This window comes from Diceros bicornis, chromosome 9 (genome assembly GCF_020826845.1).
Source record: "Diceros bicornis minor isolate mBicDic1 chromosome 9, mDicBic1.mat.cur, whole genome shotgun sequence".
NCBI lineage: Eukaryota > Metazoa > Chordata > Mammalia > Perissodactyla > Rhinocerotidae > Diceros > Diceros bicornis.
In genome coordinates this window covers 72,503,386-72,530,630 of record NC_080748.1, presented here as the reverse complement: position 1 = coordinate 72,530,630, position 27,245 = coordinate 72,503,386, and the positions used below count along the sequence as shown (strand labels likewise).

The 27,245-nt window shown below is 33.9% G+C and overlaps 1 protein-coding gene across 1 annotated transcript in view; it reads left to right on the top strand.

The window, feature by feature from the left end:
• The window catches only part of UGGT2 (UDP-glucose glycoprotein glucosyltransferase 2), a 184,825-nt gene that overhangs the window by 26,458 nt on the left and 131,122 nt on the right, over positions 1 to 27,245 (top strand). Inside the window, exons 5-10 of the mRNA XM_058548392.1 lie at positions 3,126 to 3,300; positions 8,246 to 8,342; positions 10,568 to 10,640; positions 13,111 to 13,211; positions 19,376 to 19,475; positions 21,977 to 22,037. Coding sequence (XP_058404375.1) covers positions 3,126 to 3,300; positions 8,246 to 8,342; positions 10,568 to 10,640; positions 13,111 to 13,211; positions 19,376 to 19,475; positions 21,977 to 22,037 — 607 coding nt within the window. The remainder of the gene's footprint in view (positions 1 to 3,125; positions 3,301 to 8,245; positions 8,343 to 10,567; positions 10,641 to 13,110; positions 13,212 to 19,375; positions 19,476 to 21,976; positions 22,038 to 27,245) is intronic.

The following is a 27,245-nucleotide window of genomic DNA, read 5'->3' as shown; positions in this document are numbered from 1 at the left end:
AAGGTGCCCTCTGTTACAGACTCATAAACAAATGGTAGATGAGCCCTTACCTTTGTCTCTGGAAAAGATTCCATTTCTAATAATTTTCTCTTTTATAGTCAACCTCAAGGTTTATCTACTAGCATTGTTTCTGATGCAACCTTTCCAATTACCAACAGTAGTCAAGTATTTGGAAACATTATCTTCTAGACTAATATTAAAATGTAAGATACCCTATATAAATTACTAAATGTACTGCTACAGTACTGATTTGATAAAAATCATTTTTTAAATGATAATCCATTTGATTTAGTGCCATTTGAGTTCCAAGATATCAGTTAAAATTAATAAGAATGGTTTTAATAATTTCATCTAGTTTAAGATTCTTTTTTACTTCTCTTTTTAAATGTGAAGTATGATTTTAGTGTTATATTCTTTTGCTTTTATTAACAGGATCCTATAAAGAATGGCAACTACTTCGGTGTCTCTTGTTTTGTACATGCATGTCTCTTAATCTGTTGCAGAAGAGATTAATAGTGAGGTCAGATCTTATTTTGGGCTGATAAAATTCTATTTGTTTTATGTTTCAAATATCCAAATATTGACAGTAATATTTTAAAAATCATATCTTGTGTTAAATAGTAATCATTAAATCAAATGAAAGTAGATGAATATATAAAACTTTTATACTTCAAAAAAGTTTATTAAAATCAGCAAGTGTATGAGTGTGTATACGTGCTATAAGAGCCAAACTGTAAACCACTGTAAAGACGCTTGAATTGACGTAATTTTATAAACTTGAAATAAACACAATACTCCATACTGATGTCAAGTAATGTCACAAACGTTAAGCCAAATAATTAGTGGAAAGTTTTCATTATTCTGTTAGTAAGATTTGTTGAGCACTTGAGTGATTTTGATTTAAAGTGAGTTAAGTCAATAGTTAGGAACAATAGTAATTCAGCCATTTTTTAAATGTAAAAGTTAGTTTATCTCCATTGGCAGGTCTTATTCTGTAAGAATTAAACAAAATAGAAATTTGAATCTCTCTATTGGAAGATATAATCTATATATGTGCATTTTTCTAGCCATATCAGAAAACTAAATAATTAGTTACCTTATTTACCATAGAAAAGATGTCATAGAAACTATGTCTCTAAATAAGTTTATCATGAATATTATAGTAATATTTCTCATGGAATAACAGTGTTTATCACCAAAAGATTTTATTAATTTTAGTTAGCTCAAATAAGTAATAGAATATTATTTTTGAATTTTCATATTTAAATTTATACTTCTTAGTAAAAAGACTCAATTTCCATTTTAAATTTTAATTTTGAGACTTTTCATTCTTACTGTGTGCAGGTTAATATGTAACTACTGTGGGAGAATTTAAAAATGTAAAGACAATATTATCTACTTCTGCCTACAAAATAATTTTCCTTACATACAAAACAGCATAATAAACATAATAAGATATGATGTGATAAAAACATGCTGTGAAATTTTATACTTATATGTCAATAAATGAAAAAAAATCCTATACACATCTAGTGTATGAAACCTAAGAGAATCAATAGAAAGTGACTTAAAATTTCAGTATGTTCATCTGAGTGCAGAATTTGTCCTTTTAACTTTTTGATGCATTTTATGTTAACTTACACCAAAAGTACATGTTCCCAATGTATTAAGTTTAAATGTTAAAAATTAGAATAGTACAGCATGTACATGTAGCAAATTATAAGATTCTCTTTTATTCTAGACTTCTAGAGCTTCTCCCCAGAGGCAACCAGTGCTATCGAGTTCTTGTATATCCTTCTAGAAATAGTCAAGGTATATATCATCATAATTACATAGATAAACATCTCCTACTTTTATCATTAATGGTGATATACCATGCAACATTTAGTTCCTTTTTTCCCTTGACAGTATTCTTGATGGATATTGTAGGTAAGTGGAGGTTTGCAAGAGTGAGAGAAAGAAGATCATTTCTTGAGCACCAATTATATGCTTTATGCTCTGCTAGATGATTTGCAAGTCACGTTGGTAAATCCACAGGACACTCCTAGAAAGTAGCTGGAATTCCTCCTCTTGAACAGATGAAGAAGTAGGCCCAAGAGAGATCAAATCACTTGCGCAGGGTCACAAAGCTAATAAATAGTTAAGCTAGAACTGGGATCCAATTCTGCCTAATTTCAAAACCCAGAGTCTTCTCACTAGCATGCTGTAGCATTGTTATTCCTGTCCTTTTTCCCTCTCTCCTTTTCTTAGTATTTGCTGTTTGAGGGTAGTAAATGACAAAGATTGTAGAGATCTGAATTCATTAAATAAAAGGTTATTTCTCAACTCTTTTGTTATTCTTAGCTTTATTATTTCTTCTTTTTTTTTCTACCTATGTAAATTGTTAAAAGATGTGGGCTTAGAAATTCCGTAGACATGAGATGAAATTCTGGCTTTCTATTTGATCTTCTCCTGAATATTTAACTTGTCTGAGTCTCAGAAACTGTAAAAGTTCAAGTAAATGACAATGACTATCTAAAGGAATTATTGTGAGGATAGAATTTACTAATATATGTAAAGAATCAAGCACAGTGCCTGGCTAAAAGGTATCAGTCTGTTAATGATGATAGGGCCAGACCCCAGGACTTCTCTGTTTCTTCGATTATCCTTGAGGATTTAATGAGTTGTTATTCATATTAAGTGCTGATAATCTTTGTACGATATAGTGCCTTTGTTTTTTTTTTAAAATATTTGGAACTTGTTTCAGAAAAGGTGAGCTATAATGAAAAATTATATTCTTCTAGTTGAAGAAAATATAAATTTTATTTCATTGAAAAATATGTTGCTCTTATATGTTATTGTTTAAAGATAGTGAACCTTGTTGGAAGATAAATATTTTTAATATTCAATTTTGGGTTAACCAAATTTCTTTTTTTTCTTTTCTGTCATTTAATAGAAGTTATGTGCACAGTCACCACAAGAAATTTAAATTCTTTTTTTGTGATTATTTATATATAAATATAGATATATAATATATATTCCTGTAAGTTGTTTGGTAAGCAGAAATTACAAAGTGGCATTATATATTTCTCATATGCTCTTTACTTGCAAATCTTTTAAAAGTTTGTGTTTTGTTTTCATTTTAGGCCCAGACCATATCTGTTTAAAGGAGATCATAAATTTCCTACAAACAAAGAGAACTTACCAGTGATTATTCTCTATGCAGAAATGGGTACCAGAGCATTTGGTAAATTTCACACAGTATTGTCTGAAAAAGCTCAAAATGGGGAAATTCTGTATGTTCTTCGGCATTATATTCAGGTACCTGTTTGTTTTATCCAAGATTATTTTGGCTATAAAAAGTATGTTTTATGATAATTTCCTTACTAGATTTTACGTAATAATTTCCACCAGAGCAGTTATTTAAAAATTAGCGCAACTATCAAATGTGAATTTTATGTGGAAAAATATATTGGGATTCTATGTCTTTTCTGGGGGTATCATGTTTATATTCCTTTCCCTTATCATATATCTGGGACAGATTTAAAACTTGGATAAAAAACAAAACCATACTTCAATAACATGTGTATAATATTTGCTAGGATTCGTAAGTAGTTATTTTTGATGAAAATATACCCCAATGAGGAAATCTGATTTACTTGATATATTGATAGTATATATTAGTTCAAAGTGCTAAGCATGGTATAGGAATGTTCTTAACTGTATTTCTTTGGACAGCTGACTACTTTCTTATTCACGTTTCTGGTCAAATGTGTTGTATTATCCCCCACTTTCCCAACCTCTCATTGCTATCACACTCTATTGCATTATTCTGTTTTAATGACTTTGTAGCACTTATTACTGTATCTCAAATTTTCTCTCTTTAACACCTGCACCCCCCCGGCATACACACAACCAAACTCGCACACATTCACGCTAGAATATAATAGCCATTAGAGGAAGGACTTTGCTTCATTTACTGCTACATTCCCAACATGGAAAGAGTGTTTTAATTTGCATTTCCCAAAATATTAATGATTTGCATATTAATGTTTAAGATAATAAAAGCATTACAAATATACTTGTTAATTGCCTACCCATATCCTTTGCCTGTTTTTATATTGGATTTTTGGTGTGTTTTTTCCCTCATTTATAGATTTTTAAAAATATATTCTGAAAACTAATATTTTCTTCCATACTTTGCAAACATCTTCTAGTGTATTTCTGGTCTTCTAGTATTAAAGAAAATTATTTATGACATCTTTTGTTCAGCACAAGTATTAATTGTGATGTAGTCAAAATTATCCAACTTTTCTTTAATGGTTTCCTTCATAATGTTATAAAGACATTCTTCTATATTATCTTGGGAGAATTAAAATGCTGTTCTTTATACTTTGGTCTTTAATCCATTTGGAATGTATTTGAATATGCTGTGAGGTAGAGATATAATTCTAGTTTTTCTGTATGGAAAATCCTTGGTCCCCAAATAATTCATTGAACAGTTAACTCTTTATTCTGTGCCATCATATACTAAGTTTTCATACAGGCATGTATGTTTTTAGACTCTATTCTAGTCCAATAATTTGTCTATTCTGCACAAATATAACATCATTTTAATCACAGTAGCTTTAAAATCTAGAGGAATTTTGAGAAAGAAGAACAAAGCTGGAGGCATCACACTTCCTGATTTCAAACTATATTAAAAAACTATAGTAATTAGAACAGTATGGTATTGGCATAAAAATAGACACATAGATCAATGGAACAGAATAGAGTCAAGAAATAAACCCATACACATATGATCAACTAATATTTGACAAGGGAGCCAAGAATACCCAGTGAGGAATAGATAGTCTCGTCAATAAACGGTGCTGGGAAAACTGAATAATCACATGCGAAAGAATGAAACTAGACCCCCTATCTTACACCACTCACAAAAATTAACTCAAAATGGATTAAAAACTTAAATGTAAAATCTGAAACCATAAAATTCCCAGAAGAAAACATAGGGAAAAAGCTCCGTGACGTTGGTCTTGTCAATGATTTTTTGGATTTGATACCAAAAGCACAGGCAACAAAAGCAAAAATAAAGAAGTGGGATTACATCAAGCTAAAAAGCATCTGCACAGCAAAGGAAACCATCAACAAAATGAAAAGGCAACCTATTGAATCTATATCTGATAAGGGATTAATATCCAAAATATATAAGAAACTCATACAACTCGAAAAAAAATCCAATTAAAAATTGGACAAAGGACCTGAATAGACATTTTTCCAAAGGAGACATACAAATGGCCAACAGGTACATGAAAAGGTGTTGAACATCACTAATCATCAGGGAAATGTAAATCAAAAGCACAATGAGATACTACCTCACACCTGTTAGAAGGGCTGTTATGAAAAAAACAAGAGATAAGTGTTGGTGAGGATGTGGAGAAAAGGGAACCCTTGTCTAACATTGGTGGGAATGTACATTGGTGCAGTCACCATAGAAAACAGTATGGAAGTTCCTCAAAAAGTTAAAAATAGAACTTGCATATGATCCAGCAATTCCAATTCTGGGTATATATCCCAAAAAAATGAAATCACCATCTGAAAAAGATAACTGCACTATCATGTTCATTGCAGTGTTACTTACAATAGCAAGACATGGGTGCAACCTAAGTGACCATCAATGGATGGATGGATAAAGAAAATATATGTATATAACACACACACACATATATATATATATATATACACACACACATGTATAATGGAATATATTGGAATATATATGTATTGGAATGTGGTGTGTGTGTATATATATATATGATACGTGTATATTAGAATTATAATGGAATATTATTCAACCTTAAAAAAGAAGGAAATCCTGCCATTTGCAACAACGTGAATGGACCTTGAGGGCATTATTCTAAGTGAAATAAGTCAGACAGAGAAAGACAAATACTGTATGATGTCACTTATATGTGGAATCCAAAAAAAAACCAAACTTATAAATATAGAGGACAGATGGTTGATTGCAGGGAGTGTGGGGGGGATGATGGGCGAAGATGGTAAAGGTTCAAACTTCTAGTTTTAGGATAAACAAGTTCTATGATGTAATGTATAGCATGGTGACTATAGTTAACAATACTATACTGTATATTTAAAAGTTTCTGAGAGAGTAGATCTTAAAAATTCTCACCACAAGAAAAAAACCTGTAACTATGTGAGGTATGGATGTTAACTAAACTTATTGTGGTAATCATTTCATAATATATACATATATCAAATCATTATGTTGTACACTTTAAACTAATACAATGTTATATATCAATTATATCAGAATAGTAATGGAAGTGGGAGATCGAACTATATGTTTATCTTTTTAAAAAATGTCCCCCAGGTGATTCTAATATGCCCCCACAGGTGATATGCTCATCTATTGAGAATCAGTGTCCCAAGTTATTCTTTGGAGAATGTGACCATTAAATATACTTCTGTGAAATCATACTAGCCTACTCTTTGGGCACTTTGTAGCATCAAATTATAGCCTTCTATTTAATGAATGACATACTGCACATTCAAAATAGTTATATTGTAAATCTAGTCAATATGTAATTTTAATAAAAATGGACTTATTTATGCTGCCTTTTGAACAGATGCCTTTTTGTAGGGAAAGAAGAAATAGAAAAATGAAGAAAGATTCGTCTCACCAGTTGATTTAGCTTATTAGCATTTTTGGTTTGCAAATCCAAACTTACTAAACTATAACTCAATTTTATATTAATACATTTTCAAATGGAGAAAGTAAATATGAATTTAATAAACATTTATCTTTATGACCGAGGAGCTAATAATATCCAGAACTGATAATGGAAATTGGTTATATGAAATTGCATTTCTTTTCTGAACTATAACAAGATATGTGGACTTAGAGCTTCAATTTGCTTAGCTACCAACTGATTGTCTTTTGAGGGGGTAGTCAAAATGTATTTTTAAATTGAGCTGTATGAAATTGAAAACCCCTTAAAAGATTTTCAACTTTGTCAGATTACTATAATTATAAACCACCTAGTTGCCTTATGCTATCTTTCATTATAGCATGTGCCTGAGAAATTAGCAAATTAAATTTTAGTGTGGGCAGCAATGTTAAATACTTGTCTGCATATCTGAAACTAATTCTTACATCATCTTATTTGGAAATAGAACAGTCCAGGAATAGTCACTCTGGTCCTATGCTTACTTTTAAGGCTAGAGGAGAAGTTTAGAGTGGAAAGAAGAGTATAAAAAGAGTAATACGCTATTAAGGTTCTCCTTCCCTCTGATCTCACCTCTTCCTCTATCATGTTTGGGATTGCACAACTGCCCCTGTGCCAACCTGAATTAACCAAAGACACATAAGTCTTTGAGGGAGTTTGCTGAGCACTAAGTTAAACTAGTTTCCTGACCTGGGAAAGAATATGCCAAATGATAGTGAGTGTAGCACAACTGATAAGAATTTCAGTGTGGAAGCTAGAAAGAACCTTGGACATCTTTTTAAAATATTATGTATATTCATCCAGGTTGCTTACCTTTTGAAAAAATGTGGGAGTTCTCTTCCTTGGTTGGGTAATCTCTAGAAGTACATTTTATATTTCACCTTTATAGAAAGGGGGAAATTAGGTACCAAAATTCTGATCATAAATAGTTCAGACAACCCAGTTTTAGGCAATTTTTGCCCTTCATTGCAAGAATAGATATTAATTTCTGGCATTTGGTATATTTTAATCATTGAGAAACATGAAGAAAATTAATCAGATTGTTCAAGGCACTGAGTTTTTTTTGTCTCCTTTTCTTCTACTTTCCAGTATTTGCTTTTGGCAACAGTCTAGTTGTCCTACATCTAGACAATTGCAAATGAATAACATTTGCTGGGTTAGCAAATCTTGTGTAGTTTCCCAAAAGGAGTACAATTTTGTTGAAACTTGATTGTATTGGATCCTCTGTTAATTAACTCATGGGAGAGATGGGAAGATTACCGTGTATAACCAAAAAAAATCAGATATGTCTTCATTGTAAAAGGGTAATTAAAACAGTAGAGTTATGACAGAGCTTTTAGAAAGTAAACAAGTCATCATTGACCAAATTCTGGTTCCTTGATAGACTATCTAGAGAAAGTATAAATAGCCCTCAAATAATATTAGTGATTTATCCTAATGTCCTAATGCACAGTCATACTGAATATAAAAGAAGATGTTTGACTAAATATTTTCTCTTTTTTAAAATAAATGTGTTTGAACAGAAACCAGTCTCACAGAAAATGTACTTATCTGGCTATGGTGTGGAGCTAGCAATCAAGAGTACAGAATACAAAGCATTGGATGATACCCAAGTTAAAAGTAAGTTTTCTTTCTGTACTTGAGTAGAATGAAAATTTGGAGGCTTACACACTTTGTTTTTAAAAAATTTAATGACTGTAATCCTACACATGTTAATTTGAGGCTGGAGAATTTAATTTGAGGTTTGGAATTTAATTTTAAACTAAAAAATATATTTCATATTGTGCTCTCAAAAACTTCTTTAAAAAATGCAAGTAGCGTGTTATTTTGCTTATACCTAGTGGCTTCCCAACCGTTTAAGCAACATATAAAAAATGATAATATATGTAAGGTACAATGAGGCAGTAGGTGAGGCTGCTTGTGGCTAGAGGTGACTGGCCCATGCTGTGCCCAGCCACCTCTGGGTGGGGGGTCAGCTCTCTAAGGGGATCAGTAGCTCAGTAAACCTGAAATGTATGGGTAACATAGTGCCTTAGGAAGCTTTGTCTGAAGGATTTCTTTATAATGCAGTTAGGATGAAGGTGTTGTGTTGTTGGTTTTTTTTTGAACTGAGATGGGAGAGACCTGTGAATTGTTTGTTTAGATGAGGTAAATTGATTAGATTTGTGGTCTGCAAACCAATTATCTGTCTATAGTTCTATGTTCTAAATGCATGCTTTCAGATTGAACTTCTTATGATGAAAATATGACTTTGTGACTCCACTGTTAAAATCTCTTAGTGGCTCCTTGTAACCTCCCTCATGAATTCAAGTATGATAGCATAAAAAAGAAAGCTTTTCAGGGGTCCAGCCCAATGGCCTAGTGGGTAAGTTCGGTGCAGTCCACTTCGGTGGCCCAGGTTTGGTTCCTGGGTGCAGACGTGCACCACTCATTGGTGGCCACATAGAAAATAGAGGAAGATTGGCGCAGATATTAGTTCAGGGTGAATCTTCCTCAAGCAAAAAGGGAAGATTGGCAATGGATGTTAGCTCAGGGCAAATCTTCCTCAGCAAAAAAAAAAAAAAAAAGAAAAAGCTTTTCACATTCTGGCTTCTTTCTTCCTTATCACCCTCCCTCAGCCCTCTCTCATTTGTACCCTCTGGTCTTGCAACACTAAACTGCTATACAGAAGAATTTTCTGTTCCCTGGATACCTCCATGTTGGGCTCTGAGCCAAGCCTTCATCACCTCTGTAGAGTACTTTCATCTCTTAGCATAATTGGTCCCTTCTGCCTGAAACCTTCCTCCATCTCCCACCTCTTTCATTTCATCTAAGGACTGCTCATCTATGTATATCATATATATGTCATATATATCATCTGTATATATGTATAGATGATATATAAGAGTCATATATATCAGTCAGTACCTCTGAGATGGCTGCCTATCTTCCTGCTCTGTCAGAGGATAGTTTTCCCTTTTCTATATCCCATATATTCTGTGCTTTCTCTCATAAAAGTTTTACACACTCTATTAAAATTATCTATTTGTCTCTCTCCTTTTCCATCAAGCGGAGTTTGTGTCTTTGACGTCTCTCCTCCTGGTGTCTGTGCTGGCAGGCATCAGGCATCATCCTAGGCAGTCGATAAATGTTTGCCTGATGGCTGAATGAAAGGGAGCAAAAGGAAGATGAGATCAGAGCACCCAGGGTTTCAGTTGTGGTCCTAGAGATGCCGACTGCAGAAGAGTAGGAGGGGAGAGGTGGACTTCATGAGCTCTGGTACACTAATGGAGAGCAGCCCAGGCTGTAGGAAGTCACAGATTCTTATAGTCCCAGAGTACCCTTCACATAGACCACTCAGCTTACTATATATATTATAATTATTAGGTAAGTAAAGGAGAAGAGAAAGGGAAGGAAAAGGAATATAAAATAGTATGCCCTTATTCTTTGAGGCCATGAGTTTTGGTGTCTTTCTAAAGGTTTCCTGATTAATTTTATAGCCGTCAGAAATATGCATTCGCTCCTATGTTTGTTAGGGTGTATATCTCTTGCCTGGCTTAAGAGCTGAACCCAAGATTTGTTGCAGGCCCTTTGGTTTATCATTCTGGTTATAAAATAGAACTTGACTATGAAATTGTCTATAGAGCCTTTATTATAGTTGTTACATATTTAATACTCAAGCCCATTTAAAGAGACCACTCTCAGGAATACATCATGTGCACTTGCATGTGTCATTAAGCTCATCCATGAAGGAAAAACAAGATGAAACACATGAAATTTGATTTCATTTTGAGTTCTTCTAATTTTTGATTATAAATTCCTTTCCCAGTCTGAAACTATGTTTTGTTTTTGTTTCCAAAATATAGCTGTGACTAATACTACTGTAGATGATGAGACTGAAACAAAAGAAGTTCAGGGATTTCTGTTTGGGAAACTAAAGTAAGTCTGAATTGAAATGAAATTGTATTACTATACACTTAAGTTTGTTCTTAAAGGAATTAATTCAGTATGCTGCGTTGGTATATGTTTCACATTTTTAAAATATACATATAATTGTTTTTATTACAAAAGTAGGGCTGGCCCAGTGGTGTAGTGGGTTAACTTCGCGCACTCCACTTCAGCGGCCCGGGGTTCACAGGTTTGGATCCCGGGTGCAGACCTACACACCGCTTATCAAGCCATGCTGTGGCGGCGTCCCACATATAAAGTAGAGGAAGATGGGCACAGATGTTAGGTCAGGGCCAATCTTCCTCAGCAAAAAGAGGAGTATTGGCAACAGATGTTAGCTCAGGGCTCATCTTCCTCACCAAAAAACTGTAATACGTGGTTAATACAAAAAAGCACAAAATTGAAAATAATCACTAATTCCACAGGATGATGAGTATGGTTAGAAAAATAGGAATTGAAAATAATCAAAGTTTCTCTGGCAAAAAACTGAAACAAAGCTTTATAGAATCTTTTACAGATCTAATGGGTTACAAAAATCATGGTTAATATTGGATCTTTAGCATGAAAAAATCAAAATTTTTATGACTCAAAAGAAGAGATTTATTTCCCTAAATTTCTGTGACACAGATTACTATATTAAAAACCTTTTAACATTTGATCTTAATTTCATATACTACTATAAGTAACCTTTCAAAAATTAAAATTGTGCCCCCCTCCTTCTTTTTCCTGCATCACTGATTGAAGACAAGGAATAGGATGGTGAGTGCTCTCTGAATACTCATGAATGGGGATCGTTATGGTTTTATGTGTGCTTTCCTTTATTTACAAGAGAAAGTTTGTCATTCCATTAAAAATACAAAACTAATTAAAAGTAAAGGACTATTTTTATTAATACTAAATAAGAACTAAACATATTACAAGTATTTATAAAGGGCACTAAGGTCAATTCTCCTAATGAGTAGATAAGAGTAGAGTGAGGGGAACATTTTTGGAGACTATGCTAATTTATACAGATGACTGAGTTATATTTCTAAAGTATATTGGCCAAGCGGTATACTAGTGGCCTTAAAAAGTTAATGCGTCTTACAAAACGGATTTACTCTCCGTAAGGTTTTTATTTAGTAGATGACAATACATTTTTATTCCATTTTCAGCTGTGTCTCAACATCTTCGAATCCATACTTCTATTCTTTTTTAAACATATCCTTCTATGGGAATAAATTATTCATCTTCCAACAGGCCTTTGGAACTCTGGGATGTTAGTTTTTTGAAAGAGGAAATACTCAAAGTTAGTTTTTATACAATTACTCAATTGATTTAGGCAAAAACCCTTTGCTTTGAGTTATTTTATGAATAATGTATTTTTGCCTGAATTACATAAATAATTGTAGCAGTAAAATTATCATTAAGGTTATGGTTAAATATGAAAAGCAATATAATAGCTCTTATAAACTTAATATTACTCTGTAACTTAAAATATTGAGAAAGGAGGGGTTAATCTAATTAATAGTGAACTTTTCAGAAGAAGTTCTATTGCTTTTTCACTATAAGATTGGTCATAGTCTTGATTCATTTTCAAAATGTCCCACATTGTAATAAAATTGCAAGATATTGTCATTGTAGAATATTTATTAACTATAAGATTGATGCATTTCTCTATATATGTTCTGTATATTTATTTTTCATTTCACTTTTTGAAAGCTTCATTTCTCTTTACTGTTGAAAATATGTGTTTTATAAGTTGTGCTGTTAGCTAGATAAAAATTTTTTTAAAAGAATTCTATTTAAATTTGAAATGGCACTATGTCTTGATTTCATGGGAGATAGAAGAAAGAAGATTATGGTTTAGGTTATATGTGTAGTAAAATGTCATTCCACTACATTATTATTTGGCACCCTTTAAAAGATATCTGGATGTATTTAGTAATAGGCAAAATTTATTAATTTTTTAAAAATTAATTTCTTAAGTTAATTAAAATAAACTTAAATTAAAAATTAAGTTTTTTAAAAGTTTCCAAGATGAAACTTCTCAGAACTAAACTCTAAGATTGTATGGAAGCATTAATGTCTCTCCTTCTGAAATAGTTTTTGTTTTAAGTTAGAAAAACAATACTTGTGGTTTATAAAATGTTAAAATAAAAAATATATATCATAAAACCTAAGAATTCTGCCCTCACCCTTGGATCCCTTATAGGTAATGTTAACATGTTAACAATTGAGAGTACATCCCTCTAGGTTTGGTTTTGTTTTGTTTTGTTTCCTATATTGAAAAAAGTAGACGTATATATCTCCCTCATTATTTTTATGTGCTGAGAATATAGCTCCATCACAATTTATTATTATTTTAATGATGAACAATTTCTGTATAATTATTTGGAAGAGTTAATTTCAAAAATATACTGCTTGTATAATGATTTGTATTAGGTGATGGTAATTAACATTACTTAATATTCTAATACAGAGAAAGATATTCCGATCTTAAAGATAATCTGACAGCATTCCAAAAATACCTGATTGAGAGTAACAAAGAAATGATGCCTTTGAAAGTCTGGGAACTACAAGGTATAGTATTTTGGTACTTTAACACAGCGTTTTGATAACTGATCTTTGTTTTGTTAAATAAGCTTTTATGTGACATGATATAAATTATTTCATAGACAATAATAATTACTAGTGATGTGAATAATGTAAGTTATTACATTACTTTTTATGAAAATATATATTTAATTAAAAGGTTCTCTATCAAGCAAATCATATTTTTATGTTTGTAAAACTTGATTATATGATTAGATAATTATCTAATCATTTTTAAAGTGTACATGATGTATCTTATAGGTTCATCTTCAAGTATTAAATCACATTTCAGAGAATCTATAACATTGGTTAAAAATCCTGATTAGTAGGTCAGGAGAAATCAGAACTAAATCTTAGTTTTCTTCTCTTTAAAATTTTGATCTTGATAGACCATTGCATGTTTCACTGTTAGCTTAGAGCAGCTTCTGTTCTGACATCCTATAGGCAGATATTTTGTGACCAAAATTTAGTTTGGATTGAACTGTAAGTCCTTTTCAGTTTGTAATTTTTTTGAGTTATTTGTAATTTTTAATAGGTCATGGGGACATGTCATTTTTTGGGTAATCCATAACTTTTATGACGTCTCATCAACTTTTTTTAATGTAACAGCTTATTGAGATATAATTGACATACTGTACAATTCACCCATTTAAAGTATACCATTCAATGAGTTTTGAGTATATTGTCCAAGTTCTTTAACTGTCACCACAGTCAATTTTACAATATTTTCATCACCCCTAAAAGAAACTAATGGGGGCTGGCCCAGTGGCATAGCGGTTAAGTTCACGCCCTCCACTTCAGTGGCCTGTGGTTTGCTGGTTCAGATACTGGGCACAGGCCTACACACCGCTCAGCAAACCATGCTGAGGCGGCGTCCCACATAGAGCAACTAGAAGGATGTACGACTATGACATACAACTATCTACTGGGGCTTTGGAGAGAAAAAAGGAAAAAAGGAGGAAGATTGGCAACAGATGTTAGGTCAGGGCCAATCTTCTTCCAAAAAAAAAAAAGTTAAAAAAAAAGAAAGAAACTAATGTACCCATTAAGAGTCACTCCCCATTTCCTCTGAACTCCTCCAGCTGTAGGCAAGCACCAATCTACTTTCTTCTCCTTCAAAATATTCTCAAAGCAACCCATAATTTAGAAAATTAAGTGAAAGGGTACTTTTGAAGGCTTATAAACAGATCATACATAGCCAGTTTAGTTTTAATTAACTTCCCTAATAGCTGTGTAAGATATATTTGAGTGGACTGGAAACAGGAAGTCTAGTTAAGACATCATTGAAATAGTGTTATGAGAGATTGAACTATGTGGTAAAAGGCATGGAAAGAAAGGCTGGATTTGGCAAATATTTAGGAGGTAAAAGGAGTCAAAGATGACTTTAAGATTTCCAGCTTTGAGCCTGAGAGGAGAGAATATAAAATACGTAAGGTGGTTTTGAGGCTGAATATGGGGCCCAGAAATAATGAGACCAGCGTTAAAAAGAATGACTTAAAGTGACTGTGACGTATCCAGATGACAGGGCCAGTGATGGGGTGAATATCAAGTCCTTCAGCTGAAAGGAGAGGATTTAAAAAGTTGAAAATCTTAGCACAAAGGTTTTGAAAGGAGGGGGTGCTAACTGAAAGCATAGAGTGACCAAATCAGTGCATGAGGGAGAGTGCTGTGGGCCCTTCCACACGGGGGAAGTAGAGCCCGGGAAGAAGCCATGGTGGAATGAGAAATGGAAGAGCGCATGATAGAAGCTAACGGGGATAGATCTTTAAGAAAGAGAAAGTGATCAGTACTTTTTCTTTTCTTTTTTTTTTGGTTGATTCAATAAATATTTATTGAATGTCTACTAGGTGTCAGTCGTGTCCCTATATCCATGGTTTTATAATTGTTGACTGGGACCTACAATACAAAATATATTTTGTTATCAAGCCCCATACACAGTGTATGATATATGAATACATAGATATGCTTAAAACTAAATGCTTCAGCATACAATATTTATGTTTACTACATTTTATTCACTCTGACAAAACTTTTTTTTTTTTTCTTGTGAGGAAGGTTAGCTCTGAGGTAACATCCGATGCCAACCCTCCTCTTTTTTCTAAGGAAGATTGGCCCTGGGCTAACATCTGTGCCCATCTTCCTCTACTTTATATGGGACACCGCCACAGCATGGCTTGATAAACGGTGCATTGGTCCGCGCCCGGGATCCGAACCTGCAAACTCCTGGCCACTGCAGTGGAGCACATGCACTTAACTGCTACACCACCTGGCCGGCCCCTGACGAAACTTTTTTATTCTACCCTGTTTCATTAGAAAAAAAAATGTTTCCCATTAATCTGATTTCACTACTAACTAATGGGATCCAACTGACATTTTGAAAAACACTAGATTCTGAAGATAAAATGATGAGCTAAAATAGATACCGTGTTTCTTCAAAGGTTCTTAGAGAAACATAAATCAAATAATTTTAAAAACCAGTGTTCAGAGCTAAACATCTAATAGCAGGGACACGTCCTGATTCCAAATAACAAAAATATAAGGTAGAACATTAAAAATAAAAACCAATATAAAAATTACCATCGTAATTGCTGCAAAGTAAAGGTATGTGGACTTAAGAAGGGTACATGCCAGGAAGATCTGAACTGGTTGGGGTGGTGGGGAGGGAAAGGGAACAGAAGGGGGAGGCTTCTTCAACCAGTAGTGATTGAGATCTGAGGAGGGGTTGGAATAAATTTGAAGGTGGGTTATTTAGAGAGAATATCAGAGATCTTTTGAGAGGTTGGAAATGGAGGGTGAAGGGGGAGATGTCAAGAACAACTGCTAGATTCATGGTTTGCCCAGCTGGATGGACAGTGGTGGTATTTGCTGAAAAGAGATGACTAAAGAGGACAGATTTGGGTAAAGATGGGGCGGGACTATCACCAATTTGTTATTAAACATGCTGCTTTTGAAGTGTCCAAGTGGTAAGACAATTAAATATGGGAATCTGGATTTCAGAAGGCAAAGTCTAGGACTTAAGTAACAATTTGAGTCATCTAGGTAAGGAACAGTTTAGAAAAAATGTTAATAAAATCTGATAACAGCATATTAATTTACTTGTTATTTATACTCTGATTTCATGAGTGAATTTTCAGGGGCTTCCAAATAAATTGTGTGCAGAAAATTGGTCAAGTGAAGGAGAATTACATTCATATTATTAAAAGTTTTGAAAGACTAATTGTGCTATCAAACCTGAGTAAAAGATAGTTGTCCGTGAAGATGATGATGATGATTGGCGATGATAAAAATATTAGCCAATATTATGTGTCTGGCACGGTGTTAGGCTCTTTATATGCATTATCCTAATTAATTTTTAAGAACTTAACTGAGGTAGATATCCCACTTTTCCAGATGAGGAAACTAACAAATGAACACACAGAATAATTAGTCCAAGGTCACAGGGTCACAAATCTAATAAACCACAAATCAGAGATACTTAAAATGAGTAGGTCTGTCTCATTTTAGAGCCTAAATTCTTTCTTCACCACTATATTTTACTATTTTTGAGTATCACATTGTACAGCCAACTACTGTCTGGCAAGGTCTTTGATCAATCATTTGCTTTCCTCAAAAGAAATACTCTTTTGTGAATTGTTACACCATATCAATCATATTAAATTTTCTCACCTAAAAAATCATATATTCCTAAATATATACACAACAATTAAAAATTATGTGGCTTGTAAATGCCTTTAATAGCAATAGAATAATAAGAAACTTACATAAAGGATCTTATTTGTAGTTTTACTATTCATTCATCTTTATTGAGCATCTACTTATATATCAGGTACTTTTTTTTTTTTTTGCCAAGATCATTTAAGTTCTACTCTCTTAGCAAATTTCAGTTATGCAATACAGTATTATCAACTATAGTCACCATGTTACACATTAGATCCTCAGACCTCATTCATCTCGTAGCTGAAAGTTTATACACTTTTACTAGCCTCTTCCTATTTCCCCCAGCCCCTGGCAACCACTTTTCTACTCTGTTTCTGTGAGTTAGACTATTTTTTTAGATTCTATATATAAGTGATACTATGTAGTATCTGTCTTTATCTGGCTTATTTCACTTAGCATAATGCCTCCAGATTCATCCAGGTTGTCTGAAATAGCAGAATTCCCCCTCCTTTTTTACAACTGAATAATATTCCGTTGTGTATATACACTACATTGTCTTTATCCATTCATCTCTTGACAGAAGCTTAGGTTGTTTCCATACCTTGGCTATTGTGAATAATGCTGCAGTGAACATGGGAGTACAGCTCTCTCTTCAAAATAGTGATTTCATTTCCCTTGGATATATGCCCAGAAGTGGGCCTGCAGAGTCATATGGTAGTGCTATTTTTAATTTCTTGAGGAATCTCCATAATGTTTTCCATAGTGTCTGTACCAGTTTACATGAGTTCCTTGTATATTTTAGATAGTAACCCCTTATCAGATCTATGATTTGCAGATATTTTATCCCATTCCATAGATTGCCTTTTCATTTTGTTAATGATTTCCTTCCTGTGCAGAAGCTTTTGTATGTATATACGAGTATGGTATAGTCGCACTTGTTTGTTTTTGCTTCTATTGTCTTTGTTTTTGGTGTCAAACCCAAAAAGTCATTGCCAAGACCAATGTCGAGGAGCTTACCCCTATGTTTTCTAGGATTTTTATGGTTTCAAGGCTTTTTTTTTTTAATATAATTTTATTTATTTATTTATTTTTTCCCCCACAGCCCCAGTAGATAGTTGTATGTCATAGCTGCACATCCTTCTAGTTGCTGTATGTGGGATGCGGCCTCAGCATGGCCAGAGAAGCGATGTGTCCGTGTGCGCCCGGGATCCGAACCCGGGCCGCCAGCAGCGGAGCGCGCACACTTAACCGCTAAGCCACGGGGCCGGCCCCTATGGTTTCAAGTCTTAAGTTCAATTCTTGAATCCATTTTGAGTTGATTTTTGTGAGTGGTGAAAGATAGGGGTCCAGTTTCATTCTTTTGCATGTCGATATCCAATTTTCCCAGCACCATTTATTGAATAAAAAGTCAATACTTTTTCTTTGCAGGAAATGATCCTATTGCAAAAGGATCCTAGTAAGATAAGGACTGAAAAATGTCCATTATGTTTGGCCATTAGGAGGTGGTAGTGAGCACTGGTGGTCACTGCAGTGCTGGGGGCTGGAAACATGCTGAGGTACATTGAGGAAATTCTATTTAAAGTTATTCAGCTGGGAAGTGATATAGAGCTGAAATTTGAACCTGGTCTGTTAGACTCTACCATCCCATGGAAGCTACCCTAAGAAAATCTTTTTCTAGGCTTTGACTCCAAGCTGATCCACCACTTCATACTGAGAACGTGGAAACAAAACTAGCCTTGTTACGGTACATTGGTTATTGTACTAGGATTTGCTAAGCTGAGATTCCACCTCTAGTGAAATGTTAAAGAGAAACAATATGCTTCACTATTAGGTAATGAAGGAATTCAGTTTTAAAATCTTTTCTGACTCTTGACAAAGTAATGAGACTAAGATTACTGCTTCTAACATATTGGAGACTGACTCCAGTAAGCCACACACATTTTCCTTTCCAGAGAACTGTCATTTCAGGTAAAATAATGCTGAGTTTAGGATTTTATTTTTATTGTAGTATAAAGGTAGAAGAGAGTTGAAAGAGAAAGGGAATGTTTCATAATTTATAGAGTTAAACACATTTGGTCTTTCTTTAACTTCTTTTCAGAATTGGCTCTTTAAAGCTTTTCCTTCCTTTTGCTATTCTTTTTATCAAAGCTTCTTGCTGCATGTTTTGTTTAACCTAAGTATAGAAAAAACAGCTTTGCATCAGCGTTTCATATCTCTCTTTTTGAAGTAATACTGTAATTTTTGGAAAACAAGTAATAGGTATTAAGTGATAATTACTCATTCATACAAAGGTAAGGCTTCCCTTAATTGGACGTTAAGTGATAGCTTTCCATTTAAAACTTTTGAAAAATGCTAAATATAAGAGTAAGAATGTTAACATGTCTGTATATGAATATATGGCAAGAAGGGTTGAGTAAATTATTTAAATTACATGAAAATGTCTATAAAGTTCTGACATTATGCTAGAATCCTTAATGATATTTTTTTCCTTCCAGATCTTAGTTTTCAAGCAGCTTCTCGAATAATGTCCTCTCCGGTTTATGATGCCGTAAAATTAATGAAAGACATTTCACAGAACTTCCCCATAAGAGCCAGGTACATTAAAGTTTATTGGTTTGATTTTAGCCAGAACTCTTTTCATTAAATAAATTTTATGAAAATAGCTGATTTCATTTAACATAATGATGTCTGTTAATTCTAGTATGTATAGTGTTTATGAAATCAAGGCCTTTCTTCATTATGTATGTTGAGGTTTTTACTAGAGCAATATTGGCTTCTGCATGCATGTGTGTACGTACTACAGAATAGAACTTGAATTAGAGGCAAATGGAAAGGAAAAAATAATTTATTTTAAAAATTATTTAAATGTAAACAGTGAAATGTGGTAATCAAGAAAAATCTTGTTTAAACAATAAATAATAAAGGAGTATTTTTCTCTTTCCCATATGGAAAATGATGAAAAGTATTATTCTAAATAGATTTATGCCCAGAGTATGGCCAAATCATGTTCTTGCCCTTTCAGATTCCAAACAATTAGTAATGGCTTAATGGTATGGAATATTTTCTGAAATTCTTTTTTGCCAATTGGATATCTAATTGAACTGCTTCCAGAAATATTGATGTTACATTAAACACATCTTCAGTTCAGTACATAATACGTTTGCATATCTAAAAGTAACCAGTACATACAATTCAAGTTACCATGTATTGTAAGGATTTGCAAAATAGCAAGATGTTGATGCATTTGTATTCTGGTTAGGAATGACAGAATATAAAATTGTAAGCAACCAGTAAAATATAAAATAAGTTAGCTTATACTGAAGACATACAACATGTGACAGGTACAACAATAGTGTTTTATTGAGAGGAATTGGAGAGCATCCTTGTGCTTTCAGCATCCCTTCATAAGCAGTGGATGATTGCTAGGCCTCTGTTGTCTCAAACACTATTTTGTACATTTATCTCAGAACAAATTACTGAATCTTAAATCTAGGTATTCTTTACCTTTGTAAAACAAATAAATAGTACCTAATTGGCCACAAGATACCAAGAATCTTTTAATAGTGCACTGAAAATAGAGAGGTTGTCACCTGATTTACAGATTAAGAATGAGTATATTGATATATTCATATCAATATATTTATATATATCAATATATATAAAACTGCCTCTTTTAGGCAATTTTAGTTTAAACAGTCAAGAATTTGAGAAGTCAGTATTTATATACTAAAACATGAAATCTATATATGTGAGTGTAAATGTATATGTTTAAGCCACACTGCTGTTAAGTAACAGTAGCTTTTGAAATTACTAGATCACATACAAATAAACTAAAATAATTTTAGTTTTAAGAAGACACTTGCTTTGCTCTTTTAACTGTAAGTCAGGGGTTCTGTTGCTAGACTCTGCTCTTAATTTGTGGTTGGTCACTAAAAAAATTTGCACACTATGCTAGCACTGCTTAATGGCTAAATTGTAGGCTTAAGCCTGTCTCTAAAGCCGTTCAGTAGACAGTCAGTAACTGTTGAAATATTTACTAAATGAACGAAAAATTTGCATTGTCAAATTTTCAGTTGTAATTTCTCCCAAATGCTGCCAAATTTTCAAAGATGATACACACTTACTGTGGATTGTTTTAAGATACACCTCTCTGCCTGAGTTTAAGTAAAAACAGAACTTTGAATTAATAGTCTTTTAATTTTTAAATCATTTTCATGTATGCATAAAATTGACATATGTATAACTAATAAGCATTTTTAGGAGTTAGCAAGTCAAATACAGTTAACAGACTTAAAAACATTTCTACTCTGTCTTCAAATTATAAGGGAGTTATAAGCTCTTCAAGAGTGAGTGTGTGAAGTCAGTATTACCGGTATTTTAGGACTTATATACTTTGGTAAAGATCCCAGGTTAACTGAAATTCTTGATGTACAAATATTCCGAAAATTGCCTGTTTGCATTGACACATATGATGACTTTGGTAATTTCATACAAAATTTCCCTTTATGGGCAAAACAACACAAAATAGTATTTTCAATCAAATGTTTTTGAAAAATAAGTACCATTTAGTGGTAAACAAGGTCTGACAATATTTAATACATAAAGTTAGTACACATGAACTTTTTTTTTTTTTTTTTGTGAGGAGATCAGCCCTGAGCTAACATCTGCCAATCCTCCTCTTTTTTTGCTGAGGAAGACTGGCCCTGGGCTAACATCTGTGCCCATCTTCCTCCACTTTATATGGGACACCGCCACAGCATGGCTTGTCAAGCAGTGCATCGGTGCGCGCCCGGGATCCGAACCGGTGAACCCTGGGCCGCCGCAGCGGAGCGCACGCACTTAACTGCTTGCGACACCGGGCTGGCCCCAGTGCACATGAACTTTTGATGATCTCTATTCCACCCTAATCAAATACCCTTGTCAAATGAAAGCCATAGCACCACTTGTCAAATCTGCTATAATGGGAGTGTACACTTGTCACTCATGAAGCCTTTAGAGTTTTTAATTTCTTACAGAAAGTATTGTATTACATTGACTTATAGGTTAGTCCTAAACATTTAAGGAAGAATGAATTATATCAATATTTATTTTCCCAGATCTCTGACCAGAATTGCTGTAAATCAACATATGAGAGAAGAAATACAGGAAAATCAAAAGGTTTGTTTGAATTCTTCTTTTAAAAAATTTATTACACTAATATCACTATTTCAGACTTTGGATGTGTAATTTTCATACAAAAAATAAAAACAGCTGCAAACTTCTTATCTGTATTCAAAGCAGAAAGAGGCAGGAAGATGGTATCAACCACATTCATCCTCATGAAAGCCTTCCTTGAACACTTCAGCCAACTTTGACTTTCATCTCATTGGCCAAAATTTTGTGATGTGGCTATCCCTAGCAGCAATGGAGGCTAGCAAGTTAGTGTTTACTTTTCGAGTAATTGAGGGAAGCAGAGAAGTAGGTTAGGGATGGTGCTAGATTAGCCAGCCAAGAGTGCCTGTCACACTGAGACAGAGTAAGTTCTCAATAAATGTCAGCTGTTTTGATGACAAACAACTACAGTGACGATAATGAAGTAGACACATAGTTCATTGGAGCATGGGTGTTAGGAATCATGACACATCATCCCTACCCAGGATGTTCTTTACCCCACTGACCCCCTCACAAATTCTTGGTTATCCTTCAAAACTGAGTTGTGGTATTAACTCCTTTCTGTAATTTTCCTAATTGCTCTTACCATTCTTAAAGCTGAATGGATTGTCTTCTTATAAGAGCTCCTGTATTTATTTGTTTGAATGATGCCACCTGCAATAAGAAAGGAAGAGAAGGTGGGAAAGAAAAAGGAGGAAAAAGAAAGGAATGCCAGAATATTAGTGACTTCACACAATCCAATTTATTTTTTGCTTATTTAACAGTCCAAGGCGGTGTTCCTGGTCATCAGAGTTTTGCTCTATGTGGTGATTTAGAGTACAGAGGCTGGAGGGTTTCACAAGGTTAAAGAGGAAATATTGTGGGAATAAAAGAGATAATTGGAAGGGCTGAAGATCCAAATCACCAAATGGGATCATTTCAAAGGTAGACCTAGACCAGTGTGATGACATAATCATGGGGTGACAGCCAGAGCTAGTTGCTGAAGTAGAGTGAAAGTGAAAGTTAGTAGAAATGAGTAAATCAGGAAACTCTGAATCTAGGGCCTTGAATGAATACTGTATGTGGCACACAGCATTCCCTCAGAAATATTTATTGAATTGAAAACTTCTGAATGTTTAAATGTCATCTATAATACATTTTATATTTAGCAATATGTAGTTTTTAAGATGTATATATTGTAGCAGTTATTAATATCCCAGTGTATAAACTGAGATCTAGTGATTTCTTCTGGGTCACAAGACAGAATCAGAATTTGTGCCCTGACCTCCGGTTCATTTCAGAACCATTTAATAAGTGTTCAAGCGCTAAACAACTTGCCAAGTGATTGGAAAACAAAGACATTTGAGAAGACTAAGAAATTTGACCTAGTCACCTATCTTCTAAAAATTCCTTGATGACTCCTATTTCCAGAAGAACAACATACAAAATGCTAGAGAGATGTATTTAAATAAAACCAGGTGGGTAAGGAGAGTCTGGTGTAGACTGTCAGCTCCCCCACAAAAATCCCAGGAAAACCTGTTGATCAAGCAAAGCTGAGTTTAGTAAACGGTGCAGTCAGGGAGAACAGCACCTTGCTAGAACCTTGTTAGTGTCTCAAAAGGAGGATGTTAGAGTAGATTATTTCTAGGGTTCTGGGTCTCTGTTCAAGTGGTTTAAGTTGGATATTTCAAGGTGAGGAGTTGTTTGGGATTGGGTAAAGTTTGTCACATGGTAGTTTATTATTGGTGAACACAAAAGTGATGGTTTGGATGAGCAAACTGTTGTCTGCTAAGCAAGCTCTTTACCCAGATGAGGTAACTGTCCAGATTTATAAACCAGACTGTTCTACATTTGCCTGGAAAAATAGGTTTGCAAGAATTTCCTGAAGCAAATGGTTCTTTATTCATTTATAGCTTTTTCTTCCTGGATAAGAATTTCCTATAATAATTAAGAGATGTTGGCCCAGGTGATCTCAGTTCTCAGTCACAGTCGTTGAAATATATTGACATAGGTGGTCTCATTTCTCACTGGGAAGGCAGGAGATGATTCAAGAGGTAGATGATAGCTAGACAGAAGAGTGGGGAGAGACAGTGTTACTTTCCCTATAGTGCTTTATGACCAAAGGTTTGTTATTACTAGTAGGTAGCAAGTCATAGGAAAGGACTATGCTTAGTCCGAGCTTACAATTTAAGCTCGATTTATTTGCAGATGGAAAACATGAATTTCTGAGATGGATTATGTTATTGTTCACAAATAGTCACTGTCTTCTCTCTGTTGGAGGATTCTTCTTCTCTGCCCCTGTGATGTTGGTTGATGCCATGTGATTTTCTTTAGCTAATGTAAAATGAGTAGATACATATGTCATATCCAAGCAGAAGCCTTGAGTGCAACTGTATTGTTTGGTTGCCATCTTGCTTCTGTTATCTATCACAAGAGGCACGTCCCTGCTGCCCTGGTCTCGCTTCTGAAATGAAAAAGGCCCTGGAACAGAGCCAAAGAGCACCTGAACCTGTGAATATGTGACGTGAGCAACAAATAAATGTTTCTTGTAGTAAGCCATGTGTGATTTTGGGATTCTTTATATTAGGAACTTGGTTATAGTAACAACCATCAAATATATTAAATTTTATGTTACTTTTTCATTTGTTAAATCATATTTTACCTTATGCTCTTGAAACTATAAAAAAAAATCTTCTATGTTTGAAAGAAATCCAGAAATAATTCTGGAAATAGAATGAAACAAACAGTGATTTTAGGAATATTAAAAGAAGTGGAAGAATAAAATAGCTGTAAAAGAAATGACAGCAGAAGTTCTAGGCTCAATTGCTAGTTACTACCTTTCAGAAAGTCATCTTTTATAAACGTCTTCTGTAAAATGTAACTAATTATACAGTATAAATTACAACAATCTTTGAACATATTTTTAAATATATACGACTATAAGATGGCAGAAATAGTGGAAACAGTCAAAATGATGAGTTTAAGGTTAAAGTTATTAAAAAAGGTTATTCTAATATTGCATTTTAAAATATCTTTTATTTACATTATCTAGAATTCTCTCAATCCTAGTATTTTCTCCATCCCCTCATTTTCTCAGTAATTATTTGGATCTTTAAAATTTTAGTGTCATCTTTATTATTTGCATAACTTAGTATTTTGTTATCAACTTCGCTAGAGAGGCTGGTTGTAGTTCATTTTATTTAGCCATATCATATTATGAATCAAAGCTGGCCTAAGTTGACACTTTGTTATTCAATTAAGAATATAGCGATTGGTTCCAATAGGAATATGACTGCAGTCCAATTCAAAACGGTCCCATTTATTCTCCTTACAATCATACATAGCAACAAAGAGAATGAGTGAAATTCATACGTAGCAGCAAGGAGAATGAAATAACATTTTTAGCAAAACTAGCAGAAAGCAGAACCCCACCAACTCTAGATTTGGTGCATGCTGGAAAATGCCCGACACCAGTAGAGCTGAAGTGTAAAGCTGCAGTCGTGGGGAGGAGAAGAAGGGAAAGGTGCAGGGGGTCCTTGCAGTGACAGCCCCAGAAATCATCAGCAAGTACTCATACTCAGAGAGAGAGCTCCACTCTGAGTAGGAGTGTATGGACAGGACTAAAAACAAGCAGGAGAGGGCACGTGTGCTGAGGGAGGTAGAGAGAGAAGTCATGCAGAGTGCATGGAAGTGGCAGATTTAGGAAAACTCGGCTAGTAAGAGAGGGGACGGCTCACCCAAAAGACAAGGGCAATATCCTCTTGTGGCAAAATGAAGAAAAAAAGTGGCTGGTGATCAGAACCTTTGAACAAGGTTAATATTTGAGAATCTAAGGAAGATTGCCTGCATTAGGTGACTCAACTTAAACTGTTGATCACTGTAAGGAAACTTCAAGCCAAGAAACGGAGAACTGATTTTATCCCTTGCTCTCCAAAACAATCTCCCCTGCTAATATCTGGTCCCAGAAAATCTAAGTGATTCAAATATCATTAATCAAAAAGGTAAAGCTACTACATCCATGTAAAGATCTTACTGTATAAGGGGGAGAAAAAGCAGCAAAACTACATTGTAGATGAAGAAACCTCACTAAGCAGAGAAAAATTGCAATACAACATTTGGACGTGTGCTTAAAAAGTTAATGAAGCTGAGAAGCCACACGCAATGCAGAAATACGGTAATTGACAGTAAAGATGGACAGAGAATAAGCAGTGATGCCCAGACAACAATGGAATGTGAAACCAGAACAGGAACGACTTTTCAAAGGTATAGAAAGTAAAGATAAAACCATTTGAGAAATAAAAACAAATTACAAGTGGCTCAAGGGAGAACTGACCTTATAGAAAACACAGTAGATAGGAATAAGAAATGCAAAGAAAGAAAAACAGATAGAAAGGATTCAAGAGAAAACGATAAATAAAAGGCAAGTAAAGGAAATCCAGCATTCCTATCCTAGAGTCCCTGAAACAGAAAAATGAAACAGACAGAACATGCTTAAAGCTACAAGTAGAAAATTTTCTGAAATAGAAGACCTGAATCTACATATTAAGAGGGTACACTGTATAACTGGGAAAATTAACCAAGAATGGTCAAAACAAAGACATAGGCTATTGAACTTTATAGGGAATTATTTGTACATTTAATAAAAGATCATAAGGAAAGAAAATCAGATTGGCATCAGACTTCTCAAAAACATTCAATAACAAGAAACAGTGGAGCTCCACCTACAAGATGTTTAAGGAAAGAAAAACTGTCCTTCAAGCTGTCTTTCAGGTAGACATGGATATATGGGCTACAAAAATGTTGAACATCAAGAATTCAGGGAATATTGCTCTCAGGAGCACTTGCTGAGGAATTTCTTCCAACCAGGAACTGATTGAAGATACTTTGGCAGAATAACTGCCTATTGGGCCTTGAATGTGTTTATTGTACAACTAAAACTAAAAGGAAGGTGAGGGAATGGGTGATAGTGTAGTATGCAAATAGTACCTACTCTGACAATGATAAAATATTGCTACTAATAAAAATAGGAGGTAGAAAATAGAGTAAACTTGCTGATTGCCTGAACTCAAATACTTGGGAATCAAAGGGTATGATTAAAGCTGAAAAGTCAAGCAATAGAAGCCTAAACATATTTAAAGTACATAGTTAACTGCTAATGAATATAAAACTATTGAGTAAAATTAAGCTGTGCAAGAGAAGGAGAGGCAGCAGGAGGAGGTTAGAAGCTAATTTTGT